Source organism: Canis lupus, chromosome 3 (assembly GCF_003254725.2).
Source record: "Canis lupus dingo isolate Sandy chromosome 3, ASM325472v2, whole genome shotgun sequence".
NCBI classification, from domain to species: domain Eukaryota; kingdom Metazoa; phylum Chordata; class Mammalia; order Carnivora; family Canidae; genus Canis; species Canis lupus.
The window spans coordinates 29,795,868-29,808,605 of NC_064245.1; the positions used below are offsets into that span (position 1 = coordinate 29,795,868).

A 12,738-nucleotide genomic window follows, 5' to 3' on the forward strand; every position below is an offset into this window, starting at 1 on the left:
TTTTTTTTTTTTTTAAAGGTTTTATTTATTTATTCATGAGAGACACAGAAAGAGAGGCAGAGACACAGGCAGAGGGAGAAGCAGGCTCCATGCAGGGAGCCCGACGTGGACTCAATCCTGGGATCCCAGGATCCCACCCTGAGCTGAAGGCAGACACTCAACTGCTGAGCCACCCAGGGGCTCCTCCTTAGAGCTTTTGAAAAAGATAATTTGTTTGGTATCACCCATGCCAAAATCCCTTTGTTGACAGTTTTATTTATTTTTTATTTTTTATTATTTTTTTTTGTTGACAGTTTTAGAGCAAGTGTGTGTAGGTTCCCCAGAGTAGAAACTCTGCGTAACTGGACATTCCCAGAGGTTACCTAACATGTCGATACTCCTCAGAAGTGAAATCTCAACAATTGCAGCATCATTCATAGTAGAATCATCCGATACTGACTTCCTGTTTTCATTTTCTGTGTTTGAACTTATCTGGCACCAAAGAGTATGAATCATTAGTTATCCTTTTATAGTATTTGAGGTATTTAATACTGTTTTAAAACAAATGTGACATCACAATGGTGAAAATTTTAATCCCAAGGAGTTATGAAAGTGGTTTCTTTTAAACCTGTTAGATGATCTACTGGCTGCTGGTATTTTGGTTACCACTCCTCTCTCTGAAGCCCTCCAAAGACAACGATATATTCCAAGAACTTACTTAGTAATTTCCTTTTGGAAGCTAATAGTGCTGATGGCAGAGCTCATTTGTCTTGTATGAACTAATATGAAATTGTATTCAAATTAGGTGTAAGATACTTCAGATTCTGTGTGGCTATCTCCACATTGGTTTTTGAATCAAATACATCCATAATCAAGATACAAGCTAATGAGTAGGAGACTCATCTCTGCCTTTTGTTGTTATAAAACTGCACTGGTATTTTGAGTTTAGAAATAAAATTAATCTTGGGGACACCTGGGTGGCATTGTTGGTTGAGCTTCAGACTTTTGGTTTTGGCCAAATTGTGATTTCATGGGTTTTGAGATTGAGCCCAGCACAGGCTCTGCTCTCAGAGGGGAGTCTGCTTGAGGTTCTCTCCCTCTGCCCTGCCCTCAGTTGCACATGCGTTCTCTTGCTGGCTCTTTCAAAAATAAATAAACCTTTAGGGCAGCCCGGGTGGCTCAGTGGTTTAGCGCCACCTTCGGCCCAGGGCGTGATCCTGGAGACCCGGGATCGAGTCCCGCATCGGGCTTCCTGTGTGGAGCCTGCTTCTCCCTCTGCCTGTGTCTCTGCCTGTCTCTCTCTCTGTGTCTCTCATGAATAAATATATAAAATCTTAAAAAAAATAAACCTTTAAAAAAAGATATAAAAGAAATAAAATTAATCTCTCAAAATAGATCAACAAATGTATTTCCACTAATTATACCATAGAGAGAATGGTAGACCATCCCTGTAGTTGGGGTGCTAAGAAAAGATCCTATTTAGTACCTGTCTCTGCCTCTCTCTCTCTCTCTCTGTGACTATCATAAAAAAAAAAAAAAAAAAAAAAAAAGACAGAAGGCATGGCCTGGACTCCTTTCCCTCTCCTGTGGCTGGGAATCGCAGATAAGGACAGGGCTAAATGGCCAGCGTGGGTCCTCGATAATCCCATGGGCCTGCTCACTCACCTTTGAACCGCCGAACTGGACAAAAACAAACTTCCCTCTTGTTCCAGCTACACGGTTTTGGATCTCTTGGTCACAGCAGCTGACTGCACTCTACCCACCACAGCTTCAGGCATGTTATTTCTTTTTCTGATAAGCCCCACCAAGAACCTTCTACCCACTAAAAGATTTAGATTTATTAAGACAACTAAAAAACCAAATTCATATAATTCAGTAACATTTATTTTACATAAAACAATTTTCAAAGGATACATTTAAAAACCATCTAGATACTGATTTTATTGCATTACAAAAAATTGAGAGGCACAATTTAGTATTCAAATAAACTGTGAGGGGTGGAGGCGGGGCTTAAGATCGCTACCGTGGTGTTCCTTAGTCACTTAAAGGCTCTGGGAACAAGAGTCTTTAATGAGGCAGTAGTGCACTTCATTTAGTAGGAATAAATCACATAAAATATATACTTTTATACAGAAAGTGTTATTGTATTACCACTTTCAATTACTTATAAAAACTTCATTTTGAATTGCACAAAAGTTCTTTAAAATTGGTAACTCCCAGAAGATAGGGCTTAGAACTAAGTATCTGTGTAAATAATTCATTAAAAATAATTAGGTTTCCATTTCTCCATAGATTAAAAAAAATCTATGAAGAATTACATTATTCAAATGGGACATTTAAAATTTTTTTCATAGGAAAATAGGTTTACAGATTTGTCTCTAGGCAGCTAAATTTATCTTCTCCCTACTTTTTAAAACAGATCACACAATGTCCAAAGTTTTAAATCAGAATACCTATACCACAATATAATGTGGAGGTGTTTACATGAATTCATTGTTTTGTGTTACTCCACCATACTATCAGATTATCAAAAAAGGCACATGGGTACATTCTTCAGAAGTTTTGGTCGTTTTTGTTTTGTTTTTGTTTTTTTAAAAATCACACATTTCTAAGCAGTGATTTCAATCATGTTTAACAACAAAAATATTAAACAGATTCATTCCTTAATCCAGGTGATACAGATCCCATCAAGTTTCTGCGGGCACTTCACTTTCCATAGAACTTCTTGTTCAGCAGGTATATGAGAAGGTTCACATTCACTTTAACCTTATCAAACATTTTCATTACAGCTACTCCTTCATACTGCATCTGAAGTAAATCCTGAAATGAGGAAGATCATCATTAAATCTCACATTTGACATTTTGTACATTTCAAAAAAACATTCTAGAAGAATCTGTCAACAAAAATAAGATTCAGTTGACCTAACTACGGAGTGTGCACCAAAATCACCCAGTTAAAAACCACAGGTAGTTACAACCGAGATTGCTGGGTGTCACCCACTGGATGCTTTCACATGGTAGCCCTGGGGCAGGGCCCAAGAATCTGCATTTTAAGTTCCCACGTGATGATGGTATTGTGGTCTGACTGTCTCACTTGAGGATTACTTACCTCCAGTCCTGTCTCACACTTAGAGACCTGGCCATCTCGTCCTCTTTGGTAATTCATGGGATAATATAATTGTCTAAAGGCCAATGTATAGGCAGAAGTCTGGCTTTATTAGTTATTAGGTGCAGGGCTGGCTACTGGGTCATTTAAATTGTGCAAGGTAACATGAGCAGTGGGCCCTGCATTTAGTTTAATGCTCTGCTGTTACCATCTTGAAATTCTTAATAATTCTGAATAAGGAACTGTATGTTTTCATTTTGTGTCAAGCCCTGCAAATTACATAGCTAGCCCTGGTGATATGTTAATGACTTGAAAAATCTGGGGCATGGTTAGCCACCTGTATGCAGCTAAGGAATGACAGTTCACAATCAATTATGTGTATAGAGGAAAGGCATGAATAGCTAATCCTACTGCATACTGACTGAATCCCTAACAAAGGAGCAAGTGAAGCTTGATATTTGCACCACTGTTCAAAGGAAGTCCCATGGGGTTCCTGAGACCTCTCTGAACAGGTGTCTCCCAGTCACTTAGAATTCATCTGTCTGGTTGATGTTGATTGGCCTCGGGTCATTTCCTTCTTGACATTTACATGAGATGTCTTTGCCACTTCTAGAGAAGAATGACTAACAAAGGCACATCACTTGGAGCACATTTTCTCTTCCCATATTTGTCTAAATGGTACATAGGGTAATTCAAGCTTTTCAGTTAAATTGTTAGATGGATACATTTAGTGACAAAATAAGGTAGAAAACAATACTGTGTACTTATGTATACTTTTCATAATTACGCATTATCTTTCATTTTCTCTCTGGACTCTAATTGACTCCATTATCTCAATGGCCTTATTCTATTCATTTAGTTCTAATTTTTCTTTTTAAGCCACAAGGAATGCTAAATAGAAAAGTAGGGATTGGCATCTGCTTCTAGGAAGGGGAAGTCATTTCAGGGCTCTCGGGCACAGGCTCAGCAGGCAGTGAGGCTAGAACTTGTCCCTGACGGTGGCTCATCAAGATGGTTTGTGTAGATCCATACAGAATATCTGGGAACCATTTTACAAGTAATTTGGGACCCACATAAATAGGTGTTATTTCCATTTAAAAATCTCTTTAATGAAAAAGGAAAACCCAAATACTTCATTTAAGCAGTTCTAGCTAAGGATTAAGAAGAGGTTGGGAGTAGATAAACGTTTCATTTTCTGTGGTTGTGGTGGTTTTTGGACACACAAACTGGATGTGTCAGTTTCTGTTCAAGTATATTTGGTTTAAATGTGGTTCTTCTGGGAAAAAGGCAATAATTCAGACTGCAGACACCATTTTTCTACTTATAGATAACTATTTTGCACAATGTCTTTCATTCCTAGCATCCTAAGCATTTAACAGATATTTTTAAAAAGGATTTATTCATTTTAGAAGGAAAGAGAGAGGGAGAGAGTGCACGTGCAAACAGGCAGAGGGGAGAGAACTTTTTAAAAAGATTTTATTTCTTTATTTGACAGAGAGGGAGCAAGCATAAGCAGAGTGAGGAGCAGAGGGAGAAGCAGACTCCTCCCTGAGTAGGGAGCCCGACATGGGGTTCAATCCCAGGACCCCGGAATCATGACCTGAGCCAAAGGTAGATGCTTACCTGACTGAGTCACCCAGGCACCCAGAGATTTTTTTTAAGATTTCATTTATGTATTTATTTGAGAGAGAGAGAGAGACAGAGAGAGAGACAGAGAGAGAGAGCGTGTACAAGTGGGCAGGAGGGAGAGAGAATCCGAAGCATACTCAGCACTGAGCACAGAGCTCTATACCACGACCCGTGAGATTAGGACCTGAGACCAAACCAAGAGTTGGCCACTCAACAGACTGAGCTACCCAGGTGCCCCCTATGCATTTAACAGATTTAATACATTAATGTTAAAATGATTCTAAGAAGGGGAGAGAAGGAGAAATGGGGTCAGGAAAGTTCCAATCCTGCGCATATGTAGTCTTAGAAAGAAATCCAAGTTTCTAATAAAAGAAAACTTTCTGGGGATCCCTGGGTGGCGCAGACGTTTGGCGCCTGCCTTTGGTCCAGGGCGCGATCCTGGAGACCCGGGATCGCATCCCACGTCGGGCTCCTGGTGCATGGAGCCTCCTTCTCCCTCTGCCTATGTCTCTGCCTCTCTCTCTGTGTGACTATCATAAATAAATAAAAATAAAAAAAAAAAAAGAAAACTTTCCAGCCTTAATAGCTCTGAATACTTTTATACTATTTTTGCCCTCTAAGCTTCAAAATGGAAACATGGCTTAGAAACACTGACCACTATGGTTTGCCATCTCAAAGCATTTCCATTTCCAATATTTTGAAAAATTAGACTTTAAAGAAATCAATGCTTAAAAAGCTAATATTGGCAATTAAGACTTGCAGTGGTCTTCTGGTGAACCTCACTGTTACTAAGAGTTGAAGCCGGGGAGGCACAAATGACACACATTCTAAAACTCAACCCCACTTTGCAGAAATCTCAGCTTACCTGAATATTGAGCTGTACCTTTTCCATGTCAACACCAAGGAATTTTGATCTGACATCAAAGATGCCCACATCTTCAGTAGATACGATATCAAAAGTAACATTTTTAAACCTAATGAAGAAAGGAACACATGGAATTGCAAATATATGTGTAAATATATTGCAAATATATGTGTAAAGCTGAAACAAGTTAAAGGAATTTTTAATTACCATGCTTAATGAAAGTTTCACTGGGAAAATCCTCACTCTGCTCACTAAAACTAGGTTTGATAGCTCTTGTTGGGACTGTAGCTGAGAGCACTGAAGTAGGTACTTTACAAAAAAAATGCTATTAAAATATGGTCCTTGTTTTTTTTTTTTTTTTTTTTTTGGTCCTGGTTCTTAAAGAGCATAAAATATAGTTGGAAATAGAAGGTTCATAAAAAATGAGAATTAACTATTGACATATACTGCTGAGAAGCTAATTTAATCTTATTTTAATTTAAAGTAGGCTCCATGCCCAAAGTGGAGCCCAGTGTGGGTCCTACACTCACGACCCTGAGATCAAAACCTGAGCCGAGATCAAGAGTCAGACACTCAACCGACTGATATGACTCAGTTCTTCTGGTGGGAAAGGGGAGGCTGGCAAATCCAAAAGCACCAGACTAGCCATGGCAAACACAATGACCTGCTCAGCACTTCCTATGATCTGCAGCTCCAGATGCTCGGGTCTGATGGGAAGACTAGAGATTACAATACATGGTATTTCCCCCCGTCATATGTAATCAAGGGTAAGCCTTGATAGACCAAATGAAGCTCTCTTCAAAGGCCACGGGAAACCAAAGAGAAGTGAGTCAGATTTTTATGGGAGTGATTAGAGGGGACTTGTGTTATGTGCAGATTCCAAATCACACTCACTGGTTGGTCTGAAGGTCATCTATCCCCAGGAGGACTCCTTTCTCATGCAGCTTTGCTGCTGTGTACCTCACCGGCTTAGATCTCTTCGCCCCTTTGGGTTCTCCTTTTCCATCTAGTTTAATTGATCTTCGTGCATTTCTGACAAAATAAGAATAAACAGTCTGTTGTCATGATGGCAAACTCAGATGTTTCTGGAGGTGCGACAACCATGCCCAGTGTGTTCACCATTGTCCACACTTGGTCCCCACTGCACTGAATATGAAACTTTCTATTTTGTGATAGTAGGTGACAATTTTCCCTAGACCATAAAACCTCACTGCTGAAGTTATAAGAGAAAGCTATTTTCAAAGTGACTTTAGTTTGAATGACAGACTAATATATTTCTTTTTTTAAAAGATTTTATTTATTTATTTATTTATTTATTTATTTATTTATTATTTATTTATTTATTTATTTATTATTTATTTATTTATTTATGAGAGACACACACACACAGAGGCAGAGACATAGGCAGAGGGAGAAGCAGGCTCCATACAGGGAGCCCAATGTGGGACTTGATCCCGAGACTCCAGAATCACGCCCTGAGCTGAAGGCAGGCACTTAACCACTGAGCCACTCCGGCGTCCCAGACTCTATTTTCTCAGGCATCCGAACTAAGTGGTTATATTAAGTTATTCTGCAAGCAGCTTTCATTCATTAAAACAAGCTTGCATACTCCTAAGGAAAAGTATTACTAAGACTTCATTAGTTTATTTAATAAATACTATGCGGGCCAGCAATGTTCTAAGTACCTTATGAATATTGCCTCACGTTTGCAAATTTGCAAATTGCCTCACGTTGCTTTGAAATAAATTCCTTTCTCATTGTTTCATTTAGCTCTCATGACAATGCTGGTGAAGCTGGTACTCTTATTGCCACCTTAAAGATGAGAAAATTGAAGTTCCAGAGAAGTTCACTGGGCTGGGTCACAGATCACACAATGTAACAGGAAATTAGAATGCAAATCCAGCTCACCTAACTGCAGAGCTTATAAAATGTCTTCAAGTAGTTGCAATAAATATGTAACCACCCCCTCGAACAACCTTATTTCTACTTTGTATTTTTTTAAAAGATTTTATTTGTTTATTCATGAGAGACAGAGAGAGAGAGAGAGAGAGAGAGAGAGACAGGCAGAGGGAGAAGCAGGCTCCATGCAGGGAACCCGATGTGGGGCTCTCGGTCCTGGGACTCCAGGATCATGCCCTGGGGCCAAAGGCAGGCACTAAACCACTGAGCCACCCAGGGATCCCCTCTACTGGGTATTTTTTTTTCTTTCCCTCTACTGGGTATTATTAGCTTGATCAACTTCTTCCTCCCAGGAACAGAGAAAAAATAATTTATATGCTGCAAGCAAATGAATTAAAATTCAGAACTAGTGGGGCCCAAATGGATCTGTTTAAATTTGGTTATTTTCCTTCATCAAATCTTCTATGATTAATGCAATTGATTTTTCTGTATAGCACCATTTCCTACTCTCAATTTGACTACATGGATTACATGAAAATACTGCATTACATATTTATATGGGTAATTAAAATTCAGTTAGTATTGACCTTAGTCTAAGTAAGAACAATTATGAGCAAAGAATACTCATTAAAAGTGGCTACACTGTGTATAAAAAATCTGTAATATGGATGCTAATGGGTAATAGGAAACCGCCAAATTTTGTCATTTATGTCAATAATAATTTTTTAAAACTACTAGGCAATTTTAAAGTCTTTAAAATTTATTTGAGAGAGACAGAGAGAGCACGCTTGAGGGAGTTAGTAAGGGGGAGTTAGTAAGTGAGGGGCAGAGGAAAGAGAGAGAACCTCAAGCACACTCTCAACGTAGAAGAGCCGGATGCAGGCTCTATCTCATGACCTTGAGATCATGACCTGAGCTGAAATCAAGAGTCAGATGCTTAACTGACTGAGCCACCCAGGTGCCCCACTAAGCAATTTTAAATCATGAGGCTGCATCCCGCTATTAGGAAATACTTGGGGTTATCTAATATTGTTTATTGTAAATATTCAAAAAACAAGAGTAGCTTTAATTTTTCCATCACAGTGTTCAAAAACACCTATTACTAAAAAAGACAAAAGGAAAAAAGAGAGTGCTTCCCCAAGTGTTAAAGGTACTTGCTTAAAATACAACAGATTGAGCTACTTCAATTCCAAGCTGGTAGGCAATTAAAAAGTTTCTAAATGGACTTCTGCTTTTTTTTTTTTTTTTAAGATTTTATTTATTTATTCATGAGAGACACATAGAGAGAGGCACACAGGCAGGGGGAGAAGCAGGCTCCATGCAGGAAGCCCGATGTGGAGCTTGAACCCAGGACTGGGATCATGAGCTGAAGGCAGATATTTAACGGCTGAGCCACCCAGGCATCCCAACTTCTGATTTATTAGGTCACCGCGGCAAATCACAAAATTGAGATTGAGATTCAAGTTTTTGGTTGTAAAATAAAGCAAAATTTTGCTTCAAGCCCTATTGTCCAGGATTGTAAAAGAACTGACACCCATATAAAGCAAATGGATATATGATTTTAACTTACCTTCTTTTTAAGTTGTCCACACAAGTCTTTATGTAGGTGTCATAATAATTAATTTGTTCTTCATAAAATGCCGCCTTCTCATTAAGCGCCTTCAGGGTCTGCTGAAGTTTTGCCAGTTCAGCTTTTCGAAGCTTACGATGTAGTCTTTGATTTCGAATGTCCTAAAAGAACAAGTAAATGCTATGATACAAGATTTAAGAAGTTTACTTTATGATGTTGCTAATGTGGGACAAGAATAATGTGGACTATGAAATCAATGTTTGTGACTATTGGTAGCTTTCCTTGGTGACCTTAATCTCTGATTACTAAAGTGCCCTCCCATCCTCGCTTACTCAGACTAGAAGAGTCCATATTTCACTTTAACAGTTGCTAAGGTTTGTTTTTTTCTTGATGGAAAAGCACGGAAGGATTTTTAGAATAACCATACAATTAATTTTTTTAAGATTTTATTTATTCATGAGAGATTTTATTTCTCATGAGAGAAACAGAGAGAGAGGCAGAGACACAAGCAGAGGGAGAAGCAGGCTCCATGCAGGGAGCCCAATGTGGGACTCGATCCCGGGACCCCAGGATCACACCCTGGGCTGAAGGCGGCGCTAAACCACTGAGCCACCCGGGCTGCCCATAATCATACAATTAATTTAAGAAAAAATAGTGTTTTACAAGGGGCATAAGGAAGACTTTCCCAATTTCTTCAGAACATTCCATTTTGAAGAATACTTTACATGTAATCAATGCATTCATTTTAGAAATAAGTAAAAAAAAAATGCACTTTTAATCTGGGAAATATTTCTCAAGGTTTGTGAAAAACACCTGAGCTCTCAAGACTGATTGGAAAGACTTAACCTTGGTAACTATTCCTTGGAGATATATATAGATATATAGATATCTATATCTATATCTATATCTATATCTATTTTTTAAGTTCCATTCTTTTTTTTTTCCAAAGATTTTATTTTTTTATTCATGAGAGACAGAGAGAGAGAGAGAGAGAGAGAGAGGCAGAGACACAGGCAGAGGGAGAAGCAGGCTCCATACAGGGAGCCTGACGCGGGACTCGATCCTGGGTCTCCAGGATCACGCCCTGGGCTGAAGGCAGCACTAAACTGCTGAGCCACCCAGGCTTCCCTATTTCTTGGATTTAAATAGAGTTCGTAGAACATTAAGTTGTCCAAACTGCTCACAATCGACAGGAACTATGCTATATTCAAACTTATGGACATAAAATTTGTCATTCTAACTGGCAAATCATGAAAATGTTTCATTTAAGAAAACAGTTCTTGTTTAATATGATTTTCCTCATGTGGGCAAATTACAACACATTCCTCTAGGAATTCAGTCAGAAAGGCACACACGCATAAGTAAAAATTCTTCACTAAACAGAATCTTTCTGGAGGATGCCTTCATTATTATTTTTTTTTTTAAGGAAAAAGCATTAATTTCTCTACTAATTCCCAAAGAGAAATATTTTCCACCTCCGAGCTATGGAAAGAAATGTGACTTCCCTTGAGTCACTTAAGCTAGAAGGAAGAAGCCTGCTGCTAGAAGTGACCATAACTTTCCATGGAAGAAAGAAGTGGAGTTGGTTTTTCACAAAGAAGGTAAGAACATTTCCTTTTTTTCCTGATCACTTAACTGCCTTTAACCTCCAGACCCATTTTAACTTGCATATTTGGATAAAAACAATGAAATGTCCATTTGACTCAGATATATACTTCCTTATCCTTGGCAAACAGATCTCAGCCATTTCCTGTGATGTTTCCTCACACTAATTTGAGATCCTTTTCTCAGGATGTTTCCCAACTGTAAAAGTATGAGAAAACAGAAAGCACCCTTGAAGTTTTAAGTTAAGGGTTAACCTAATTTAGGCTTAACTGCTCAGAGGCACATTCTCAGGGACATAGAGTTAGTATCTTGGTGGCAGGTCCTAAGAGCAATTGGAGTAAATGCCAACTAACAAGAGATAACTTTTATGAAAGTGTCATTTTTTGGGACGCCTAGATGGCTCAGAGGTTGAGCGTCTGCCTTTTGGCTCAGGACATGATCCCATGGTCCTGGGATCGAGTCCTACATTGGGCTCCCATCATGGAGCCTGCTTCTCCCTGTGTTTCTGGCTCTCTCTCTCTGCGTCTCTCATGAATGGATGAATAAATCTTAAAAAAAAAAAGTGTCATTTTTATTTATTTATTTATTTTTAAAGATTTTATTTATTCATGAGAGACACAGAGAGAAAGAGAGGCAGAGACACAGGCAGAGGGAGAAGCAGGCTCCATGCAGGGAGCTTGATGCGAGACTCGATCCCGGTTCTCCAGGATCACGTCCTGGGCCAGAGGCAGGCGCTAAACTGCCGAGCCACCCAGGGATCCCCAAAAAGGCATCATTTTTAAAACCAGTAAGTATTGTGGTGCCTGGCTGGCTCAGTTGGTAGAGCATGCAACTCTTGATCTCGGGTTGTAGGTTTGAGCCCCACGATGGGTGTAGAGATTACTAAACATAAAATCTTCAAACAAACAAACCCAAACTTAGTAGGTATTGTTTAAAGATATAGATGAAACTTGTCTATTACATTTCCTGAGCATTTATTTCTGGCATGTGTCCAATGTCCTAATGACTTGGGAAGTTGTGATTTTTCTCTATCAAAAGCCATCAATGGCTCTAAAACCTTTGAAAATCTCTAATGGTGACCATGGTAATACAATTATGAGTCTGTAATGTTACCTGAGAGAGTGCCTAGCATGTGACCAATGATTAGCAAATGTCTACTAAGAAGGAGGAAGAATATTATTTCTAAAAACCTTGGCAATCTCATTGAGAATGTCTTGGTATTTATTTTTGGATGACACATGTCCAGTTTGTTCCAATGTCCGAAGATTCCTCTGGATTTTCCTCTTCTTTTGCTCTAGGGGTAGCTGTGCATCTTCAACCATAGACTGACTATGTTTCATTTCTTCTGGAGCCTGGGAATCTATAATTGCACGGCTCACCATATCTTTGGCATGATCTGTTTCCTGAAAAGAGAATATCAAGATGTTGACTTCTGATTCCCTAGTCTCACAAGTTTGTAACCTGTATAAGGTAAGTTAATGTCAAAATAAAAGAAATCCTCAAGTCAGAGTCCAACGACCAGAATCCGCTTATGTTCTTCATGGATTTTTGAAGGAGGTCTTTGGGAAGGGGTTATTTCATCTTTTTTGAGAAATACAACAGTGGTGGCAGGCCTACTTTGAGCAAAATTCTTGATGGCTACTTTAGTGCACTGAAAGTACAGTGGACAACTGATTATTTTGTAATTTCTGGATAGTTCAGTTGATGAAACTAAAATTACATTATTTATTAAAACAGCTAATGAGAACACCCTGAACATCCAGAACCCAACTGAACTCTCACACATCAGCCATATTTATGGAGACTGGTAAGCCATGAAGGTAGAGACTTTATTTTAATTAGAGACTAATTCTCAAACTACCAACTCTGAAAAACCTGCAAGGCTTCTTTGAGTCAAAGGGAATAGGGATATTTTAGGTCATACTAAGCTCCCAAATAAATGATTAGTAAATGAATGAATGAGGAAAATAGGACAGGTTGTTAAAAAAAAAAAAACCCAACCAAACAAGTAATAAAAGGAGACTGGTGATCTTCCCATTTCATTTTATTAGACAACTGGCTGACACAATATAAAGTCTAAGGATA

At 38.7% G+C, this 12,738-nt stretch overlaps 1 protein-coding gene across 2 annotated transcripts in view; it reads right to left on the reverse strand.

Annotated features, from left to right (window-relative positions):
• Positions 1-1,841: 1,841 nt before the first annotated feature.
• Positions 1,842-12,738, reverse strand: part of IQGAP2 (IQ motif containing GTPase activating protein 2) — a 288,002-nt gene continuing 277,105 nt past the window's right edge. For both annotated transcript variants that reach the window (XM_025438205.3, XM_025438204.3), the window contains 5 exons: positions 11,844-12,056; positions 9,049-9,209; positions 6,474-6,611; positions 5,580-5,688; positions 1,842-2,799 (listed from right to left, as the gene is read on the reverse strand). In XM_025438205.3, the coding sequence (XP_025293990.3) occupies positions 2,686-2,799; positions 5,580-5,688; positions 6,474-6,611; positions 9,049-9,209; positions 11,844-12,056 (735 nt within the window). In that variant the 3' untranslated portion in view covers positions 1,842-2,685. The remainder of the gene's footprint in view (positions 2,800-5,579; positions 5,689-6,473; positions 6,612-9,048; positions 9,210-11,843; positions 12,057-12,738) is intronic.